A 23,312-nucleotide genomic window follows, 5' to 3' on the forward strand; every position below is an offset into this window, starting at 1 on the left:
TTTATTTTCTATGCTATGAATCTCATCAGGAATAAGGTTCTCTCTGCCCTATCCTCTCTCTGGTGGTGCGTCTAGCGCTGGCGGAGGGCGCATGGAGTCGTGTGTCCTGCTAGGATCCGATCGATTTCCGTGTTCGTTCGTCTAGTTTCATGTCAATCTGTTTCGATCTACAGTTGTCATAATTGGCGATGATACTGCTCTGGTGCACTAGTCTTTGGTGCCTTAGCACAACGACTTCACTTCTATCTACTACAAAAAGCTCTACTACGAAAAGCTTTGGTCGACTCCGATAATGGAGGGGCAAGAATGACGGCGTGCCTTCGACTTGTGATAGTGTCTTTAGTGGTCCTTACGTGATCCAAGTACCCATTTGTAATTTTTAAATTTTTTGAGGTATATGTAATGATGCTGATGATTATTAATAGATAGACGAAAGTTTCGTAAAAAAATGTCTCAACCACATTTTGGAGAAAATATCATAGAATCTGAATCCTACACAGAGAAATAAACAAAAGCTAGGGCAACCTGTCAAAAGATTTGAGCATTTCCTATGTTGTAGAATCATTTACCAAGATATTTAGTAAATATACTAAAGTATGAAAACACATATAAGTACACCATGTGAAACATGAAGCACCATACTGAGAAATGTGATTTTGTCATAACACGATTAGATTTTATACGTTGTAAATTTAGTTGACCGAGTTATCCTTATAGATATCCAAATTTAATAGTTTAGCATAATTTACACGATAAATTATGGTTCCATTTTAATGGTACGTTAGTATAATTGTGGAGATTTAATTAAATAATTACTAGGACAAGAACATCTTCATGCAATGAAGAGCATATATTTATGACTAAGGTTGTAGCAATAAACGTACAGTTGTGTATATTTTAATAAAGAAAATCTATAAAAAAGTAAAACAGTTTAATATAAAAATCATCTATTTATGATTATGATTAAGAAAATATGAGTAATGTCGTAGTTGAACTCAACAACATTTTGGAGAAAATATCTCATAATTGAGATTCTACATGGAGAAATAAGCAAAAACATTTTGCATGAGGGCAACCTGTCAAAAGACTTGATCATATCGTATGTTGTAGAATCCTATACCAAGATATTTAATAAACATACTAAAGTATGAAAACACATATGGTTACACCGTGTGATACATGAAGCACTATACCGAGAAATGTGATTTTGTAAAAAAGCTTAGATTTTAGATAATGTAAATTCAGTTGACCGAGCTATTCTTATAGATATCTAACTTTAATAGTTTAGTAAAATTACATGACAAAGTATGGCTCCATTTTAATGGTACATTAGTATAATTATGGAAATTTAATTAAATAATTACTATGACAGGAGCGTCTTCATGCAATTAAGAGCATATATTTATGACTAAGGTTGTAGCAATAAACATGCATTTGGGTATGTTTTAATAAAGATCATCTCTAAGAAATAAAAGTCAATATAAAAATCATTTATTTATGACTAAGGTTAAAAATATACTCCCTCCATACCGGTTGACTCACTTTAGAATTAGAGAAGTTCACAAAAATAGGCTTGATTTGATAACTAAGACTAGTCATAGTGGGAAGTAACATAGAGTAGTAACATGCACATGTTACTACTCTATGTTACTACCTTCATAGTGGTTAGTACTCCATTAATTAGCTTGTAGACTCATTGTATCTTGGAAAGTGTGATGTTACAGTAACTAGCTATGTTACTATGTCCTCCTCTCTCCTCATTAACTCACTGCCACATAAGCAAATTTGATGAGTTGGACACTTAGTTACTACTAGTGAAGTTACTTCCACTATGAGTAGTCTAATACATACTGACTTAATTGCCGTTAGTCGCTCTTAATAGCATTAGCCATGCAAAACGGTTTTTGCTTGCGTCCTGTGTGAAAAATCTTTACATGCTGTGTGAACACTTCCTCCTTCCGTGTGAATGTGCATGCAAACAAACGACGTGGACCTTCCCCTGATCTCTTGCCTTCCCCTTATAATTACCCGAGGCAAAAACTATCGTTAACAGTAATTATTTGAGCCAATCACTATTAACCTTGTTCACAGCGCTCAGCATATACCTTATAAGAAGCCTAATATAAATCGAATATAGAGGGAGTATCAGTAATGGTGGTGTTGTTTTTGTCGGGACTTGCCCAAGACCTTCTGACGGAGCGTCTCCCGAACTTCGGGCTTGAAGGGATCAGGATTCAGGCGCCGACGTCCACCCGTGGTTACCGGCGCCTGTATGTGTCGGCGTCCAATCCGCCGTCCAACTGCTTCTAGATTGGTGCGGCCGTTTCGCGTTCCGCCGTGTATCCGGTATTCCATCCCGAAGCGGTACGTATCGGTACCAGACCTGGGGCCCGCCACTCCCAATCTCTCCGTCTAGTTTCAAAAAAAAAAAAATCTCTCCGTCTCGAAGTCGAATCCGCCGCCGCCGCTCTCGCTTCCAGCTCCCGGAGGCCTTCTCTTCCCCTGCTGGCTGCTGCTTACACCTGGCAGGACTGCGCCGCCACTCCGGTCCTCCCGTCGCGAGAGGAGCGATGCCCTCCCCTGCCTTGCGATCTGACGGCGGCTGTCGTCCCCTCCCCCTGTCTCGCGCCGGGCCGGCGGCGACCCTGCCTTCCTGCTCCACAACGCCGTCGAGCGCTTGACCGACTGGACTTACCTACTGGAGCAGCCGCCCCATGCGCCTCCATTCTCCACGAACCAGCTCATGCGCTCCATCCAGCCCCAATCAAAATTGATGGGGTCGTACTTATGCACAATTTGGTGATTCCCTGTTTTGCTAGTTTTCCTTTCTCTCCTGTGTGAGGGCCTGAGGGGTAGGCGGCCTCTGAACTTGTTGTACTCACAACATAAACTGTCGTTATTCCTTTCTCATGAACTGGATGGTCTTTCCAGTCATCTTTTGTGTTTTGTAAACTGGTGCACCCAGCAGAACTCGGTGTTTAAACAGGCCTCTTTGAGCCTTTTCTCTCAAATTTCTTGGTTTGATCCACTATAGCTGTTTTTTTTTTTTTGAATGTTAGCAGGAGAGCTGCTAAATGCATTGATTAGATAGAAGTTGTGTTACACAAAAAGCGATAACTAAGGCGTGAAGAACCCTAGTCGCCAGCGCAAAAGGAAAAGAAAGTGCAAAACAGAAACAAGAGTAAAAAACTCAGCCCGGGTCGAAGGGGATCTTCGCTCCTGCCATGTTCCAGAGGATCGCCTCGTCTCGTATCCGTGCAACGAGGGCAGCAACTGATAGTTCCTCGTGTTGGAAGACCCTCCGATTCCTTTCTTTCCATATTTCCCAAGTAGCCAGGGGCATAAGCGATTTCATTCCCTTTCTTTTTTCTGCCGGCGAGTTGGCGTGGCAAAGATCAAGCCACTCTGCGATCGAAGATATGCCTGTCCAGGACGCGGGTACCAAGGCCTGAGTACAAGATAAGGAGGCTAACGCCGACCACACTTGCCTTACCCAAGTGCATTCTGTGAGTAGATGCCACGGTGTTTCAAGATTTCGAAAACAAAGCTGGCAGAAGTAATTATTCTCCAGTCCTCTCCTTTGGAGTGCATCGGCAGTAAGAATACGTCCAAGTGCAGCGGTCCACATGAAGAATTTGCACTTCCCCGGAGCCCAACAGTGCCAAACTGTAGTGGTAAGACTAGAGGAGATGGCGCCCGAAAACTGCACAAGGTAGGCAGATTTTGCAGTGTATTCGCCCGAATCCTCTAGCCTCCACCGAATGGAGTCAGAAAGGCCATCGATAAGCTGCACCCCATCAATCAGCTGAGCAAGGGCGACGAGCTCCGGCATCAGGTCATGAGACAAGCCATACTTGAGATCAGAGAGCCATGTGTAGTTTTGCAAGGCCATCTTGACTGTTCGATTTTTTCTAAAGGCAATTGCAAAGAGGGAGGGCGCAATCTCTTTCGGGGCCATTCCTTGTAACCAGCGGTCCTTCCAGAAATTTGCAATCGAGCCATCTCCAATGGTGATCTCTGTGGCAGCCGAGAATAGCTCATGATCCAATTCATCACAAGGCAGGTTAGTACCAACCCAAGGTCTTGCCGGTTTTTTCCAAGCGAGCCAAAGCCAACGTAGTCGCAAGGCGCGCCCAAATTTTGTCAAGTCATGGACGCCTAGTCCGCCCATTTCCTTCGGTCTGCAAACAACGGACCAACTAACGCGGCACTGCCCGCCGCTGCAGGTACCTTCCCCTCTCCAAAACCAGGCTCTACATTTTTTCTCAACTTGTGCAATCACCCAGGCCGGCAACCTGTGGGTTGTCATCATGTAGATTACCATCGATGCAAGCACACTCTTGAGCAGCACAAGGCGGCCCTCCCTAGAAATTAAGCTACCTTTCCAGGCGGCAAGGAGGCCATCAATTTTTTCTAGAAGAACTTGATAGTCCCCCTTACGAAGTTGTTGCAAGGAGAGAGGCATTCCAAGATACTTGCATGGGAAGCTTTTCACGGCAATGTTTAGAGGCCGCAGAATTTCACTAAGATCCATTCCACCACATCGGATGGGTAAGGCCGAGCTTTTCGCCAGATTTGTCGACAGACCGGTAACATCAGCGAACACGTCAAGTACATGCCTGATCATCGTTGCGTCTCGACGGGAGGGATTTATGAACAGGGCGACGTCGTCGGCATAAAGAGCGGCACGAATCACCATACGTCGGCCCGGCAGCTTAGAAAGAGTGCCCTCCTTTGTAGCCAGATCAAGGATTTTCTGAAATGGGTCCATGGCGAGGATGAATAAGAAAGGAGATAGAGGGTCTCCCTGCCGGAGGCCCCTGCGATGGCGGATAAAGTCAGAGGCTGCCCCATTAATGAGCACCTGCGATGAGGAAGAGGCTAGATTCTAGCAACCCACTCCCTCCAACGATTTCCAAACCCCCTGGCTTTAAGCATGTCCAAGAGATAGGGCCAAGCCACTGAATCAAATGCTTTCGCTAGGTCAAGCTTTAAAAGAATTGACGGCTTCTTAGTCGTGTGGAAGAAGCGGGCCGTATTTTGCACGTAGAGGTAATTTTCCTGGATGCACCTCCTTTTCACGAAAGCGCTTTGACAAGGATCAATCATCTCCTCTAGCTTAGGAGCCAGACGGGTCGCAAGAATTTTAGAAAGAATCTTGACCAGACCATGTATGAGTGATATCGGCCTGAAGTCTTGTAAGGCATCCGCCCCTTGCAGCTTAGGAATCAGAGCAATAAGTGAGGTGTTCATCCGCCTAAGCCCCCGTCTATCCAACATGTAAATTTGATGCAACGCAGCATGTAGGTCAGCCTTGATCGTATTCCAACAAACCCGGAAAAACACTCCCGAAAAGCCATCTGGCCCCGGCGCCTTGTCAACTGGCAGACCATCAATGGCTTGTTTGATTTCATCCATGGAGAAGGGAAGCTCTAGCGAAGAAAGGTCAGTGGTTGATAGGCCAAGGACTTCCCAGTTGAAGCGGGACGAAGCCGGGGAGTTGGTGCCCAGAATTTGATCAAAGTGGGTATGGGCAAGATCTAGCTGTTACTAGTGTGTTTACTGGATCTTTTGCTAGCTTTGCACCAATTCAGATTGTAAGTTCTAATGAAACAACTTGCTTGAATACTTAAGTTCACTTGGCCATTTAAGTGTTGTTTTTTTATGTCGGACATCTCTTTGAATTTCATCCGACAAGAAGCCTCCATTGTAACAATCGAGAAGGTTTTGTAATGGTTTTAAAAATAAATTAGAAAGGGGTCATAAATATCTTAGAAATGCTTCAAGTTTGTTTTATTTTTTATTTTGCTCGGGTTACACTAAGGTTTTTCTAGTGTCATGTGGTGTCATATTTTACTAGTGTTCCACTCTAGGTTCAAACTAGTTGTTCGCTGATTTTAGATATTCTCAAGAACTTTCTTGATTTCCTTTTTGCTTCGGTTTCACATATAACATCTGTTTCACAATGTTTTCATAAAATTCACTCCGGTTTCATAGAGATATTTCTTAGATATTTCACACGATTTTCTTTTTCGGTTGCAAACAACACTTATGTTTCACAAAGGTTTTCATTTGAAATAGTTGTGAAACTCTAATTTTGTTCTTTTGAAACATGCCTAGAAAGTGAAATGGATATGAAATTTATGGAGCCGGCATATGATCATACGATTAAAAAGATCTCATGGATAGTTGACCATATTTTCCATATGCTTCGCCATGGTTTCACATGCTTTTCATGGTGTCACTAGAGTTTCACATGGGGTTCATATATGTTCATCATGTTTACTTAAAATTTCATGCTTGTTTCACTAGGGTTTCACATAGGAACCAGAAATTTTAAATTTTGCCACAACTAAAATATAGCTTGTGCGTAGGTGGCTAAACTAAGTCCTTGCTTAGTATTTCTAAGCCAATTCAACTAGAAATATTCATACTGTACCAGAATCGTAGTTTAAATTCTTTTGTACATCTCAAAGATGTAAAAGCCCTCTACACTAACATAACCCAATATAACTTTGGACAACAACTCATTGTCTAACCGGATATTTTCGGACTTCTTCACCGCCGATGGAAGAATCAACTTCTTAAAAACATAAGCTCTCATAGACTCACTAATTTAGTTATACCGAAGAGGAAAATCCGAAAATAAACATACTAGAAATCCCGATAAACTTTTGTGAAGCCTTTTTGGTACACGTGAAACTAATGGGAATCTCTTCCAAATAGGTTTGTAATAAATGGAACTATTTTGGCAAATATCTTTGTAATCTTTACTATTAAATGGGAGTTGGTCGTTTGACACTCAACGCACTTTGGTGGTCGTCATTGAAAGCATCCTATCCGTCCAATCTAATCCTATGGTCTCCGGTCTCCGTTTGACATCCAATCCCGCAATAATCATGGAAACAATCGATCACGCTACGAATTAAGGAAACAATATGACAGCCTTCTTTAACGCTCATGCCATCAATCAATCACGATACAAATAATTAGGAAACAAAATCAGAGGCATTTCCTTACTTGGTTTGATGTCAAATATTAGAGACATGTTGACCGTCCAACCTTACAAAACATTCCACGTTTGCCATCCATGCCATCCATCCTCCTCAAAATCGCCTAAACGCGGATCACTTACCGAAATCACATGATCGCCACAATAAACCATGAGATAACAATTGGGCAATACATGAAAAGCAATCAGGACAAAAATAAACATCAGGAGAATGAATCACGGAATCACCGAAACTGTTACGGAAAGACAAAGAATCAGGACGGTTAGGAGCGCACGGTTCTGTTTTCCGTCTCCTACCTTCGCCCTTCGTCCGTTGACCATCCCTCGCATGGGCCTGTCGCCCTAGCCCATTAACCCTCCCGCACCATCTCTCTCCTCTCACACCACTCCCCGTCCCGGGCGCTCGCGCTGCCCCGGTCCTCTCACGCCCGCGTCCAGGTTCCGAGCGCCGCCACGTCCTGGGTCTCCTCCGTCTGAAATCCCCCGAGCCACCAATGTTCCCCCCATACCTCGCTCGCTTGCATCCCATGAGGGCGCACCACCGAGATGAGCGCCGCCGCCACCTCATCTTTCCCCGCCGCAGCAACCATCCGCTCGCCAGCCCCGAGTTCCCAGCCGCCAGATCGCCTTTCGCCGCTGCCTCATTCTTCCCCGCTGCAACATCCATATGCTGCCTGTCCGGAGTTCCCCGCTGCAACATCCATATGCTGCCTGTCCGGAGTTCCCCGCCACCAGGCTGCCTCCCGCCTTGGTTTCTACCAGTCCTAGGAGCTGGTGCGCGTGTAGCTTGACCAGGGCAACTACGAGCTGCTACGACCTCGACCAACTATGGCACCGTGCTAGCCGTCAAGGGACTCGACCCCAATTGCAGCTAGGCAATGATCTGATTTTGCTTTTCAATATCCATTGATCGAATTGGTAATATCATTCTGATGCTTGATGTGGTGCCTTTTGGTATTTTTTTGTTTCTTACTAATTTGTATCCTAAGGGGATCCATAGGACATGGTGGAGCTCGAGTTAGCAACCAGACCGGAAGGAGGTCTGAAAATGCACACTTGCTAACTGGGAGAGTGCATTAAGGTAAATGATTTTCTCCAATTTATTAGTCTCCTTGTCCAAATTTGACTCGATGCTCCCATTCTTTCAGGTTGGGAGAGTGCAAGGAGTCAAAGTTTTTTCATTCTCTGGAAGGTTATCGGATAACAAGTTGAATCCCTACTCAAGTTCAGAATGTTTATTAAACACTATCTGGACTGAATTTTGTGTCTGATACAAGGAACATTAATGTTGGGCCATGATAGTGCAAATGTTGTTTGTTGTAGTGTGCAAATGTTTTCTGCAAATTTGAAGAACTAATTTAGTGTAGTAATGTAATACAACAGAATTAATTAATCAGCTGCAAGCATAAAATTCTTGATGCATTTTCCTATAAATAATTTTTACTATTGGTATACTGGGAGTAATGTAAGAAACAATTTAGCTTTAGCAACTTCTTTTGATTTAATTCGTAGACTAATTCTGTCAAAATATGTTCCTTTATATATGTGGAAAACCTGAAGAATTAATATTAGATTATGATTATCTGTTTAGTCATTTTTTTTAAATTCTGATATGTGCTCTCATGAAACTTTGACAAATAGGAGCTCCTCCTAACTACAGTCTCCCAACGCCCAAGGTAATTTCCCTGATAGCACAGCACGTGCCTCTCTACACTTCCTCCAGGACGTCCACAACGCCCAAGGCAGGTGTTCTTTACAATTTTTTGTTGCTCATTCTCTAGCATGTTCTAAAATTGATCTTATTCACTATTTCTCTGATGCATTTATATTAAAATTATTATGCAAATGTTGCTGTTAAATTATTATGCATGTGTTGTTAAATATTCTGGCTATTTATTGAAAAGAACCTAGAAAAATCTAATGATTATAACAACCTGAATGAAATTCCACTTCCGTGCATGGACCTGACCATATTTTTACTAGCTAGCTACTACTTTGTTTAAACTACTAGCCGTGTGCGTACGAGTTATTTACACATATGTGCATGCTTCTCTTTGAAGCTTCAGTTTTGTTTTAGCCTAATAAAATTAGATGTATTTTGTCGATTAATCAATCGAGAAATTGAATGATAGGAAGTGGATGGTGTTTTCTTCTGTACGAGTTGCTACTGGGATGGATGTTGTAACTTGTGATTGTTCAAACCTGTAGCTCACTTTCTTATTAGTGGCAAAACCCCGAATTATCTGTTGTTAAATCTACAAATCATGTAATTAGATTTCTATAATGGGACAAAAATACCTGATTGGACTTTTTTTTTCATGTATCTGCAATTCATGTCTGGTATCGTAGCAATGACATGGTAACCTGGTAGTTGATTATTGCTTCAAGATTACAAAAAATAGTTCCCATTCTATAAGCTTCTTGTGCCATAGGCAGCATTCACTCTATATTCATCTTTGTAAGCTTTCTTCTACTATATCTTTTAGCAACATCTATAGATTCCGAGATCTTTATCTTTTATGCAAAATAAAAACATATACTCATAAAAAATAAAAATCAATTTGTTTAGCTTAGCATTGGGTGCCAAGATTCATGGTGGTGCCTAGACCTTTAATTTAGCATCTATTCTCACACCCTTAGCTTTTGGTGTTAGGTAATTTCTCACAGGTAGCGTCAAGGATGCAGATGATCCTGATTGCCTTTATCTTGAATACTCCCGAATATTCTCAATTTATTTTGTTTTTTGGGCAAGTTATTGGCCATAATTTTTTTATTGAATAAGTATTACTTGAAATGACATGGTAGATTTAGGATAAGTGGATAAAGGTATACTAAGCTCAAATTTGTAACTAGGCAACAATTTGTCCCCTACCAATAATCCTTTACTAGATTACATGGACCAATAATTAGTTTCTTGGTGAGGGTTGCCGTATTTGTTTTTGGAGCTACATCAATTTCAAATGGGGCATGAGATGATTTGTGATCCACTTGCCATGTTGGAGCTTTAATGGGTTATTAGGCAAGTTAACTATATTGCTGTAATAATAAATATATTTTACTTCCCTGTCTCATTTGTAAATTGCAACAGGTAGAAATAAGCTTGCTCAGTGTTGATTTAATGATGACTTGATCTTGTAGCGGGCTGAGGTCAGTGCTTGTGATCATGGGGCTGTACCTTGTACTATTGGACAAGAGAGGAAGCATGTGTTGCCACCGGGTGCAGGTAACAGCCAGTCACGGAGACATAGAAGAGCAACATGATAGTGTGAATCTAATATGTACATGTAGAATGATAGATCCTGATCAGATTAACTCACTGCCAACACATGTATTATGATATTTCAAGCTCCAACTAACACCTACTGCCTCTTGGCTGAGTTGGCTCTGCACACATGCATACTCTTAGTGTGTCAGTGGAAAGAAATGCTGAAACTAACATTGTACTACACTGGATTGTCTCCGTTTAACCATGATCCGATGGTTGTATGGTCATCGGTATTAAAAACATGTCATGGTTGATTACTAAAGATGGAGATAAAAGAGGCGAGATGACAAATTAGTGATCAACTGTGATATATCTATATATAGGAGAGAATGCTTAGCCCATGCATGGTGAATTGGTGATCTTCTCATCATTTTATTTTCTAGCTTTAGTTCATGTCTTGGACATTATTTGGAAAGGAATTAAGAGGACCTGATGAAGGAGAAGTATCCAAGGAAGAAGAGGAGCTATAGACATATTTTTACGTCAACACAATGGAAATTTTTGTTCAGTTATTTAGGAACGAGGATCAACCTCAAGAATATCTCATCCCGTACGTCCAATAAGATTAAACCTTCCCCAAAAAATGTCATTTACATGGCAACACGAACACATTTTTTTGGTGTTATACTTCAGATTGTAATTCATACTTGAAACAAAAGTGAACATAGTTTCAATGACGTGTATGTTTCATTCTATAAGTTCAATTCAATTCATCTTAACTAAATTATGATATTGCAATATAAGCACACATTTTCTTCTTACTGCTATATAGTAGAGCACGTCTGAATTTCCGTTGTTGCTTATCCCTCTTTCGCTATCTACGTTATGATTAGGTTGATGGACTAGAGGAGGACTGCACATAATTTCGATAGTCCTAGATGGAGGGAACACAACAATTAATGAAAAGTGGCGGAGAGAGATGCATGCTCTAGATTCTAGAAGCAACAACTATGTAAGAAAACAAACAATATTTATGTGGGTTTAAATTTGTTGGACCGTAGCAACGCACGGGCATTCAACTAGTGTTTATGAAACTAAGGGATCTTTTTCGGAACTATGTCAAAACTATTTTAAAATATGTGTGAAACAAATGGAATTTTCGTGAAACCTATGGAAAACTAGTCAAACTGTTGTGAAATTAGTTCGCAAATAGGTTTCCCTAGCGTTCCTGGCAATTTACATTTCACATGATAATTATAAATATTTTGGGAAACCTTTCTACAACATGTGTGAAATTAATGGAATTTTCATACGAGTTTCACTAATGTTTACTCATGTATCCAACATGTTTCATTAAGGTTTCATATAGGTTGTATGTTTCTCAATAATTTCATTAAAGTTTTGGCGATGTTATAAAGGTGTTTTGCCGGTGTTCCAGCAATGAATGGGATTTAAGGGATAGCCTTCATAGCACGCTTTATTTCTCTTTGAACAAACTTACATTGTTCATTACATCAGAGGAAATAACACTGGGCGCATCATGCCAAAACACAGAAATGTTCGAATCAAAGCAATGTCAGAGGAGACGTTTTGGCTCATAGAAGCATTTGCTCCCATTATATAAAATAATTTCAAAATAGTTTTAAAAATGTTAAAAAATTCTGACATAAATTTTTTGGTGTACATCGTGACATTCTATGTTCGTTTGCAATGGCACCTCGGCATGTCGCCCTAGTGAGTTCTTCTATGGAGATGTCTTCCCCGTATTCTAGGACACGTCCTTCTACAGGATCCAGCACGATGCGATAACGCACTCGTTGCGGGGTCTCCGGGTTTGACGGGCCTGAAGTTTCGGCGTTGGGCGGAGGTGACGGGTTCCGGTACTTGTCCCTACCAGTGTACATCGAATCCTTTCCCTTGTTTGGATCCGTCGGAGGTGTTTTCAAGGGTACGGAGATCGGATTTGGATGTTCTGTGGTTCTTCTTCTGCGCTCCGTGGATTCAGTGCGCGATTCTTCGTCACGAAGCTCCCTTCCTGAGGCGTCCTTCTGCGCGGTGGATACACATAGATCCGGGTTGGATTCCATCCCGCGCGAAGTATCTGCCTTACTCTGTTGCTTCATTGCGGAAGCGACGAGTGTGCGGAGGTGGTTGATGTCGATTTCCTCATCGTTTTTGGCCAAAAGCTTTGCAGCCTTCATCATGTTATCCATCGGAGTTGCGAGCTAATGATGATTGGTGGGGGTGTCAAAATTGATCTTGCGGGGGCGAATGGCTTCCTCTCGGATCCTTTCTGCTTCCCTGCTGGCATTGCCTATGATTGATTCCCACCGCTCTCTGAGTGCTTTGGCCTCCTGCAAGTATTCTACGGTTGTGCGCTCTTTCTCCTCGACCCGTTCCAGCAACTCCTTCGCGTCTTGCCTTTCCTCCAGCATTACTACTGCGGTATTGGCGAACCTTTCAGCGGCAGCCAACAGTTCCTTCCTTTTGGCTTCTAAAGCTTCCGGGTCTGCGGCTTCTTTCAGAGTTACTGGGTTGGTTAGGACTTCCGAGTTTGCAATGGCACCTCGGCCTGCCGCCCTAGCGAGCTCTTCTATGGACATGTCTTCCCCGTATTCTAGGACACGTCCTTCTACACGATCCGACACGATGCGATAACGCACTCGTTGCGGGGTCTCCGGGTTTGACAGGCCTGGAATTCCGGCATTGGGTGGAGTTTCTTCTGCGTCAGCTCCCTGCTCCAGCCCAGTTACGGTCGCAAGGACCTGTTTTGGCGGAGCGGATTCTGCCTCAGCTTTCTCCTCATCCTCCAACTCCTTCATAGCACGGTTGTACTCATCTGTGTCCATGGAGGACGCATCGCCAGATAGTGGGCTTAGGTTTTCGAGTATTAACTCTTCTTTGTCTCCGACCTCCTCTTGCTGATCTGGAGCGTTGTTGTCTCCGGCAACCTCTTACTAATCCAGGGTATCGCTGTCTCCGGCAGCCTCAATCTGCATGGGTCCGGCTCCATCCTGAGGAGGGGCGGTTCCTGCGGTATGTGCGAGGAAGTGCACGAAGGGGGCAGATTCGGTGGGTTTTGAAATTTCTAGATCTAAGGTGGAATCTTCCTTAGGAAGTTTCTGCGATTCAGAACGGATCTTCGCGACTGCGTCCTGCTCAGCGGCGGTCGCGTTCAGTGTTACTTACCAGAGCATTTCTGTCGGAATCGACGGTCTCGCCGATGAAGATGTGAATGCCGCCGATTGGGACGATGGAGATCTTGATGTGGTCGGTCTTAGCCGGAATCCAGCACTCGTCCTAAGGGACGATCGGAAAATTTCCGGCGTAAAGAACATGTCCCACAGTGATGGAGTTGTTGAACCTTCCCATAGCGGAACCCTCCCTCTTCCGGCCGTCCCTGGCCCCACGGTGGGCGTCAATTGTCGTTGCCTATTCGACGGTACCTCGGAGGAGGGATCCTCACGAGAGGCAGAAGAAGTAGGGACCATCGGGCGGAGAGTCCCCGGGACGGTGGTACGATATACCCAATTTTGAAACACCTACACGATGACAGGGCCTACTGCTGTCTGTCTGGATTTATTTGGACGCTTTCACGTTGTTACAATGAGTTGTGGTTGTGTCTCTAGGGTTCCCGGGATCCGGTTTATAAAGGCGCCAGGATCTAGGGGTTTACACGGAGAGTCCTAGCCGAAATACAAGTTACCTAACTACGGAATATTACATTGTCGTGCACGTTAAGGATCCGACTTTTCTTATACGCCGTACTACTACTATATACTCCGTATTAGAAAGGGAGAAGGAAACCAGGCTTGTTGGGCCGGCTCCACCTCCGTATTTGACCCAATGCGGGATTCAAGGTGTAATAGGTAACGAAAACGCCTGCGTGACCTATGTATATTCTAGAAAAGTCGATCCGTGCGTGTTGGCATAAAAAAAAAGTGCGAGCGTGAGCAGGCCGGAGCCGGACGGGTATCGGCGCCGGGGCGCACCTGACCAGGCAGAGACAACGAGGGGCCCTGTGTTACCCGCGGAGCAGCCAGCGGCGGACTGGGACTGCAGCTGCGCCGGCGCAACGAGGGGTCTTGGTGTTGAGGGGCGGAGCAATCGTCGGTAGATTGGGGATTCGAGCGGCACCTGCGCCACCAGACCAGGTGGAGGCGGCGAGGACTCCTGGGCGTGGGGCGAGAAAGGGCGGACTCCGCGGTCCGCGGAGCAGGCGGCGCAGTGGCGGGGATCATCGAAGCAGCAATATAGTCGTGATATTTTGTTCGTCAGTTTTCTCTGAAAAAAGGTAATTTTTTTGTCCCTCAGGTTGCCGAATCTTGTTATCCTGATGCCGCTATTATCCCAGGTCTTACAGTTAGACAGGTGTCGTAATTTCAGAACTCCAAAGCGTATAAAATAGGAAGCATAATCCTTGTACAACAAGTACTTGTGCTCTGTATGTATGTAGGCATGTTATGTATGTATGACGCAATCCATTGTTTTGTTTTGCCTTGTTCAGGACTGCAGGTTATGGATTTTGATGGGGTCATGGCAAGGAGTACAGTCTACGATCAGCTTGATTTTGATGGGTTCATGGCACATCCTACAGTCTACGATCGGTTGACGGCCTCTCTGTCGCGCTCTCGCGGACTTATCTCTAGGGACGCTGGAACTTTTTTCTGCCTTGGAGTAGCTGCTGGTATTTGTTGGGGAGCATGGAGGTACTACCATCGTCGTGCATGCTTGCGGAAGTACGGCCGGGATATGACGGCGTCGGCTCGCAAAATGGATCCAGTCATCGGCCGCGACGATGAGATTGATCATGTTGTTGACATCCTCTGCCGCCGGAACAAGAATTGTGTTGCGCTCGTTGGAGATGCAGGGGTAGGCAAGACGGCTATCGCTGAGGGCCTTGCACAGCGGATCACCGCCGGAACGGTCCCTGATGCTCTTGCCGGTGCGCGCGTCGTGGAGCTCGACGTCGCAGGATTGCTGGCTGGGACTAGATACCGCGGCATGTTTGAGAGGCGCATGAAGGATGTGATAAAGCAGGTGGAGGCTGCTGACGGCAAGGTGATTCTGTTCATCGATGAGATGCACATGCTTCTTGGTGGCGGGCGTTCCAAGGGGAGTCGCGCGAGTGCCGCCAACATGCTGAAGCCAGCGTTGGCCCGTGGTCGTATCCGCTGCGTGGGTGCGACAACTTTGAATGAGTACCGTAATTACATTGAGAAGGACTCCGCATTGGAGCGGCGGTTCCAAATGGTGCAGGTCGAGGAGCCGAGTGCACAAGCAACAATTGCAATGTTACAGGGGTTAAAGAAAAGGTACGAAAAGTACCACGGTGTCGAAATCCAGGAGGCAGCTCTTGTTGCTGCCGCACAGCTTGCTGGCCGCTACATTACTGGTAAGGACACACTAATTTTACTATGATGTTTACCACGTACTCACGTACTCACTTACTGGTGAAAGAAAAGGTATCAAATTGAGTATATATGATCTTACAGTAATTTGTTAAGGTAAGATGATTTCATCTTTGTTAAGGGTCACTGGCTTATTTAAAAATATTTATATAAAGGTTAGGATATGCACAATGCAAGAGCAGTCACATTTTAAAAGGAGAATGTGGGGTATCCTTGTTGCATTGGATACAAAATTGGCTTAATTTATAGATCATGTTGGAGGGTGGAAACACTCATGAGAACACTGTTAGTTAAATTAATTGAGCAAGATGCATTTATTCTCTACCAAGTTGCATCTAGTAGTGTCTAGAATGTATATATGTTGGAGAAAATTGATGGATTATTGCTGTCCACACTGTAGGTCGTCAATTCCCCGATAAGGCAATTGATCTGATCGATGAAGCATGCGTCACTGCAACCAAAAAACTGAGGCTGGTTGAGAACCAAGAAGACCAATTGTACATTGCGCAAAGTAGGGCCGCAAATACAGTGAAGAAAGCAGTTGTTAGCCCAGATCATATTGCACAAGTAGGCATTCTTTTCTTAGTAATATGTGTGTCTAATGTTGCAATGGACGAGAAATGCTTGACATGTTTATTCCAACGTTGTTATTTGAAGGTTGTGAGCAGATGGACTGGAATTCCGGTAACTGCACTTAATCACGAGGAGAAGGATAAGTTAATCCGCCTAGCTGACAAACTGCATGAGCGGGTTGTTGGCCAGGATGAAGCGGTCAATTTAGTTGCAGAAGCAGTGTTACGTTCCAGAGCTGGCCTTGATCAGCCTGGCCAGCCTATAGGCTCTTTCCTTTTCTTGGGCTCAACTGGTGTTGGAAAGACAGAGCTTGCAAAAGCTCTTGCGGAACAGCTGTTTGACAGTGAGAAGATGTTGCTTCGCTTTGACATGTCTGAATATGTTTCGTGTGGTTCTGTGTTGCGTCTCATTGGAGCACCTCCAAGGTTTAATTCGTGTTTCTCTTCTTAATTTATAGCATTTCCTTACCTTATTATACTTAGCCTTTTGTTTGACTAGTCTTTAACTTATTGAAGCTATCATGGCTATGAAGATGGTGGGCAACTGACTGAGAATGTTAGGAGGCACCCATACAGTGTCATCCTTTTTGATGAGGTGGAGAAAGCAGACCCCTCGGTGTTCAATATTTTTCTTCAAATCCTTGATGATGGCAGGTTGACTGATGGCAAAGGCCAGACTGTAGATTTCAAGAACACCATCATCATTATGACCTCAAATCTTGGATCAGATAACCTAACATCAAGGATGGCTAGGGAAGGCACAACGGAAGCTGCACGGGGCCTTCTCATGAAACAGGTTTGTGAATCCCAAACTGCACCCGAGAAAGCTGCAGCAGCCAGTGCTAATTATCATACACATTTGCTCTTATAGGTTCAGAAGCACTTCAAGCCAGAGTTTCTTAACAGATTGAGTGAGATCATTATATTTGAGCCGCTTTCGCGTGACAAACTGAAGGAGATCACAAAGATCCAGGTGAAGAATGTTATTGCCAAAGTAGCTAACAAGGGCATCTCTCTTTCTGTGAGTGATGCTGCAGTGGACACCATTTTATCGGAATCATATAACCCAGTAAGTATAGCCTCTGTTCCAGATTACCATCACATGATCAAAGCCTCACTATTTCATGCAACCAGATATTGTTTCTTCTCTGCATGTTTCTATATTTTGCCAACCATGCATTGCTGTCTCTTGTAGATGTACGGTGCAAGGCCCATAAAGAGGTGGGTGCAGAAGAATGTGATGACGATGCTCTCAAAGATGTTGGTCAAAGGAGAAGCCAGTGAAGGCTCAACAATCCGCATTGAAGCGACGGACGATCAGAAGGGGTTGGAGTACGAAGTGCTGAAGAAGGTGGATTGCTGATGACTGACAGTGACAGCAATAATTTGGTGGTATCACTACCATAGCAATGATTACTGACAATTAAGCTTTTCACTAGTATGAACTATCAAAGTTAAATGATGTGAAATGCTTTATGCTAGGAGAGATCGTGCGACCCCAGCTGCATGTAAAATTATTAGTTGGTTTCTTCATTTATTTGCCAAAACTATTTGTGGAGAAAGAATGGAGTCCCTTAAGGGTCGAGACAGTCAAAAGGGGTTCGCAACCTGTCCTTATTCATCTCGTGCGGGCGAACTAAATGAGCATGTTGCTTACATTTTAAACAATCTGTTTAGTTGGCAATCGGCTGTTTCTCCCTTTTTTTTCTTCTTTCATACAGAGAATTATTTCAGGGCCAACTTGCAGAAATATCATCTATGAGAAGGGAAAGGTCACAATTAGTCAACCTGTCGACTTCCTGCAGAATTATGCTAAATTATCTTGATTTTGAGTCCCTTTGGCCCTCTTTGCTCCATTGAGGCAATGCCAATGCTCCTACCAGGAATGCTGAAACAGAGCCTGACGCATTCAGTGATGGCCTTGAGCTTGCTTCTACTTGGGTTAAAGGGCAGTTTGTAACTGTAACTGACATTGCAAGCGTCTTCAAAGCCATCAGCGATCCGGGAATTGACCTCCGGGCGAAGAGCGATCCGGGAATTGACCTCCGGGTTGATTGTAGCCCGTCAATCTTTGCCATGTAATAAAGCCCGTCCTTCGTACCGCCGGCCGCCGCCACCGCCGCCGGTGCAGCGCCATTGGTCCTATGGCATCGTGGACGGCGACAGCAACATGCGTCCACACAGAGCGCCTGCAGTGTGACGACCGTCCTGGGAGAACCACTCCACCAGCTGGGGCGAGTGCCTCCGCAGTCTTTCCAGGTCTGCGGGGGATTGTGGTCGTGACGACGACCGTCGACAAGAGCACGGCCGCGACAGGGACCGTTCCGGCAAAAATGAAGGCAGCGGCCGGCCGGCTCGACTTTGGTTGCTCGTTGCAGGTCTTGGATGTCTTCGCTCCCTGTGCACGACCAAGGAAGCGCTGCTGCTGATCAAGGTTACGCTGATGCTGCTGCTCGCTCTGGCGCATCGATCAGGGCGACGCCGGTCCTGGAGGACGCCCTCGTCGAGCATAACCTGGAGGACGTGCTCGTCGAGCAGTACATATCGCGGCTCTCGGCGTCGCCTGTTCTGGACGATGCATTCATCATGCTGCCCGGCTCGCCGCAGACTAGGGCGACGCCTTTCCAGGAATGCTTCTCCGAGCGCGTGCAGACCACGCCGGACCCTCCATCCTCGGCCACGTCGGTAATCCCCAACGGCCAAGGGTGACTGTTCTCCTGCGCTCGTGCCTCTGCAGCTTCAGCTCACCCCTGCATCGTGTCTGCGGGTGCCAGTGCGCGGTTGACGCTCGAGTTTCTCACGCCGCCGAACCTGGTCACCGCGTACGCTCCGGTGCGCCCGCCAGGTTTTAAAGCTTCCCCGGTTCAGACGCCGCCGTTCGTCTCCTCCAGGCTCCAGCCACTCACACGCACACGCGCACGCCATCGCCATCGCCTCCACCTCGCCAGCGCCGCCAGGCAGTGGCGGAGCTAGGGGGAGACCAGCAGGGGCCCTGGCCCCCCCTATGGCAGTATAAATCATGAAGAAAATTTTGTTTAAGCCTAATTTAAACAGAAATTTTAGAGGGATTTAGTTTAGTTGGCCCCCCCTAACTAAAAATTATGAGATTTGGCCCCCTCTAAACTTCAATCCTGCCTCCGCCCCTGCCGCCAGGCATCTGCACCGAGCCGCAGCCCTGCTCTGCTCTCGCCGCCCATGTCGTCGCCTCCAGCGCCTCAGGTGAACAGGCAAAAGACATTGGCTTGTATGGCCATTGGCCGTACCTACGGGTTCTCTTCTCTCGCAGGCGCGCTAGTGCTCGCTTCAAGGTGCGACGCATGTAGGCTCCAATGTCCAAGGCGGCGGAGGCTCTGGTTTGCCGTAATCTGGGAAGTGGTGACTGATCAAGCCCTGGACGAATTTGCGCGTCGCTTCCAGAATCAGGTCCAGCCCCAGGTCATCACAACGTCAACGCTCCGTGCCCTTTTCAAGCTCAACACTGACGAAGAAGAAGCCATCGATCATCGGGCACGGAGGCAGCACTGGCCTGTACCTGGATGCTGAAACTGATGCTGCGCTCAACGCGGCGGTCTGAACTCTGATCCTTGCTTCTTCTGCAGAGTCTACAAGTTTACTGCTGTCTGCTGCGTTGCGCATGGGAAGGGCCGTTCTTGCTTCCTGGAGTCTGTTCCGGAGCTCCAAATCGCTGATCTTCTGTTTGTTTGTTTCTGCAATTTGTTATGGAGCCGTATTATGTCGAGTGTTAGAGCAAATCATCATGTTACAGGCGTGTACATGAGAGTATGAGACCATCGCGGCCTCTACGTGCCACATCGTGTGCTTGCACGAGACAAAGTACAGGTTGCAGTTACCAATGTTGATGCTTGCTACCTGCCTTTATGCTCTATGACGATGTCCTTGTTCAAGTTACCAAAGTGCAGGTTGCAGAATTCTGTCTTTCCGCACACATCCATGTCATCAACTCTGCGATAAATGAGGATGATTTCAGGATTACGACGGTCTACGGCCTGACGGCTTATAACCAAAAAGACGATCTCTTCGCATAAGAGCATCTCCAGTCGCGTCCCCCAAAGCATCCCCAAAGAGATTTGGGGGACGCCGGCCAAAAAAACGTCCCAGTCGCGTGCCCCAAAGGCCGCTTCGGTCCGGACGTGCTCCAAATGTTGTCCGGCGTCCCTAGCCCATCCCCTGTGTATAGAGTCTCTACCGGGGACGCCGGACACGACTTTTACACTTACTTTTTGTTTGGAGGTCGCGTTGGGGGACGTGGCTAGAAAAGGGACCTTCTCCAAACGAAAATTTTGTCCGAACGTCCCCCAAACGACTAATCCGGCGCTTTGCCCGGACATCGTTTGGGGGACGCGACTGGAAATGCTCTAACTCCTTCTCCATAAACTCCCTAATGGCACAAAATAGTTGGCACTCAGGCGACTTTAACCAAATTGGTCGTTCTGCTTGGGGTAAGAACAAGAGCAGTGGAATCAACCATTTGCTTGCGCTTTACAACCTTGTGAGTTACAAGAAATTCAACACCAAAACCATCGCTTTACTTGGAGTAACAAGAGGTTCAATCCCACCTTATGCAACTTCTTCCTTGTCGGACCATTGTCCGCTCCTTCTTGCGGATGACCGAGGACCACCCCACCCCACCTACCTTGCATCATCTCTCCATTCCCCAATCTCTCCTCCTTTTCTCCCTTCACAAAAGTTCTCAAACAAAATAATAGATGGGTTACCGATCATAAGGCTAGGTAGGAAAATATCCATGAACACTTCAAGCAAGTCATTGGTAGCGGTAACACAAGAGACCCAGATTTTAATTGTGGAGAGCTAAACTTTGAGAAGGCAGACTTCCATGGCCTTGATGACCCATTCATCGAAGAGGAAGTGAAGAAAGCTATTGATCAAATGTCGAGGGATAAGGCGCCCGGACCGGATGACTTCACTAGTGCTTTCTTCAAAAAAGAAATGTTGGGAGACAATAAAGGGCGATATCGTGCAATTCATTAATTGGTTCGGAGATGTCCATGTTGCCAACCTTCAATGGCTAAACTCGACAAACATCTCTCTCTTGCTAAACATGGAAAGAGCGGAAGAATTTTTGGATTTTAGGCCTATTAGCCTAATTCATGACATTGCAAAAATTATCGCCAAGATCTTAGCTCTCCGTCCCGCCCCCTAATGAACGAGCTCGTCCCCAACTCTCAAATTAAGTGACTTCATCTAGAAGAGGAGCATCTACGACGATTTCATCTATGTCAAGAACCTTGCTTGATATGCGGATAGCTTTTGGCTCCATTTGTGGGAATATATCTTCACAGAGGGTTTTTTTCGAGTAGATTCCGCAATTGGATCATCGACCACTATCAACCTCCTCCTCGTGTAAATGGGGTGGCCTTCCAACCTTTCGTTCATGGACTTCAGAAAGGCGATCATCTTTCGTTGCTTCTTTTTTATTCTTGCTCTTGATGCACTCACGTAAATCCTTGACATTGCCACACGACATGGTTTTGCTACATTAACTTAGGGGCCTAGGGTCCATCTTGAGGACCTCTCTTTATGCGGATGATTCGGCGTTTTTTGTGACACCTATTAAAGAGAATAGCATCAACTTATCAAAAAATTATAAGAATTTTGAGAAGTAACCGACCTATGCACAAACATTAAAAAATTGCTCCGTTTTCCAAATTTGTTGTGAAAATGTCAACCTTGATGATGTCCATGAGAGCATCCGGCCATGCACACCACCTTCCCTGTGGGATCCTTAGGCCGGCCTACCACTTTCAGTTCGGCACCTTCAGAGAGTGTATTCCAACATCTTGAAGGCAAGTCTGCCGGGAAGCTTCCAACTAGGAATGGGAAAAAAATCACCATGCCGATGCGCCGCTCTTGTCAAATTGGTGATTACCTCTAAATACATCTACTATTTGACACCGCTTGTGGTACCTCCGGGCACCATTGCTTATTTCAATAAGCTTGAGAGAGCTTTTCTTTCGTCGGCTAAGGACAAAACTACTAGAGTGCAATGCAAAGCTAATTGGGATAATGTTTTCCAACCCAAGGAGCTTGGAGGACTCAGTACCCTTAACATTGATAAATTTGCAAGGGAACTTAGATTGAAATGACCATGGCTTAAATTTTTTGCTGGGTTCGGGTAACCCTTGCAGCCGGAGGACATGCGACTATTTTACGCCACCACCCTCATCACGGTGCGCAATGGCAAAAGAAGCCCTTTTGGGAGTCACCTTGGCTAGATCGACTGATAGATCCAAACGACATTTTCCCTTCTATTTTCAAGGCACCAAAGATGAAGAAATGGAACATAAAAAAGCTCAAGACAAGAATGTGTGGATTGGAAAGATGAACATGAATGAAGTTTTCTCTTTCGATCATGCCACCCAATACATTGTGCTATGGATGAAAGTTGTCAATGCTCATCTTTACAAGGACGTGAAAAACAACATAACATGGAAACTATCTCCAAGTGGGGAATACACGTGAAGTCGGCATACAAGGCACAATTCCTCAGGACCAGTTCTGCCAACATGAACCACATGGTTTGGAAGGTTTGGGCTTCTCCAAAAATCAAGTTTTTTGCTCGGCTTGAAGATTGGAAAAGGCGGGATGGCCAAATTGTGGGGTTTGCCCTCTTTGCAAAAGGACTCCGAAATCAATCGCTCACCTTCTTATCAATTGCCGCTACACCATGGGCCTTTGGGGTTTCATCAAGGATTGGGTGGAGCTACATACTCTTGATATTCACAATGGTCGGTCCTTTCTCTCGAGCAATGGTGGCTCAAGATGTCGGATAGATCAACTCCAAATAGAAAAGCTTTTATCCTCGCTTGCTTTGCTCACTTCATGGGAAATTTAGAACGAGCGGAGTGATCGCCTCTTCAATAACGAACATGCACCTTCTATGATCATCCTCGACAAGATGAAGAATGAAGCTAGGCTTTGGGTAACCACGGGCCAGAAGTTCGTGTATTTTGACTATGGTAGACTAGTTCCGTGTTATCGCACTTTTTTCTGTAAAACCTTTGCTTAATTAATTGAATGGAGCAACATTTTTTCCTCCGTTTATGGAATAAACCTTTATTCTGTGTCGAGAT

At 45.2% G+C, this 23,312-nt stretch overlaps 1 protein-coding gene across 3 annotated transcripts; it reads left to right on the forward strand.

The window, feature by feature from the left end:
* Window positions 1-14,184: 14,184 nt before the first annotated feature.
* On the forward strand, window positions 14,185-17,778 carry LOC124704074 (chaperone protein ClpB-like). Of its 3 annotated transcripts, XM_047236316.1 has the most exons (8): window positions 14,185-14,511; window positions 14,725-14,742; window positions 14,782-15,612; window positions 16,029-16,195; window positions 16,286-16,626; window positions 16,717-16,996; window positions 17,072-17,269; window positions 17,396-17,778. In XM_047236316.1, exons 2-8 carry the CDS (start codon window positions 14,736-14,738, stop codon window positions 17,561-17,563), a joined length of 1,992 nt encoding a protein of 663 aa, XP_047092272.1. In that variant the 5' UTR covers window positions 14,185-14,511; window positions 14,725-14,735; the 3' UTR covers window positions 17,564-17,778. The 3 variants fall into 3 exon arrangements, with proteins under 3 accessions (XP_047092272.1, XP_047092270.1, XP_047092271.1); XM_047236314.1 differs by having other exon boundaries at window positions 14,725-15,612; XM_047236315.1 differs by having other exon boundaries at window positions 14,733-15,612.
* The last annotated feature ends 5,534 nt before the right edge of the window (window positions 17,779-23,312 follow it).

This window comes from Lolium rigidum, chromosome 3 (assembly GCF_022539505.1).
Source record: "Lolium rigidum isolate FL_2022 chromosome 3, APGP_CSIRO_Lrig_0.1, whole genome shotgun sequence".
NCBI lineage: Eukaryota > Viridiplantae > Streptophyta > Magnoliopsida > Poales > Poaceae > Lolium > Lolium rigidum.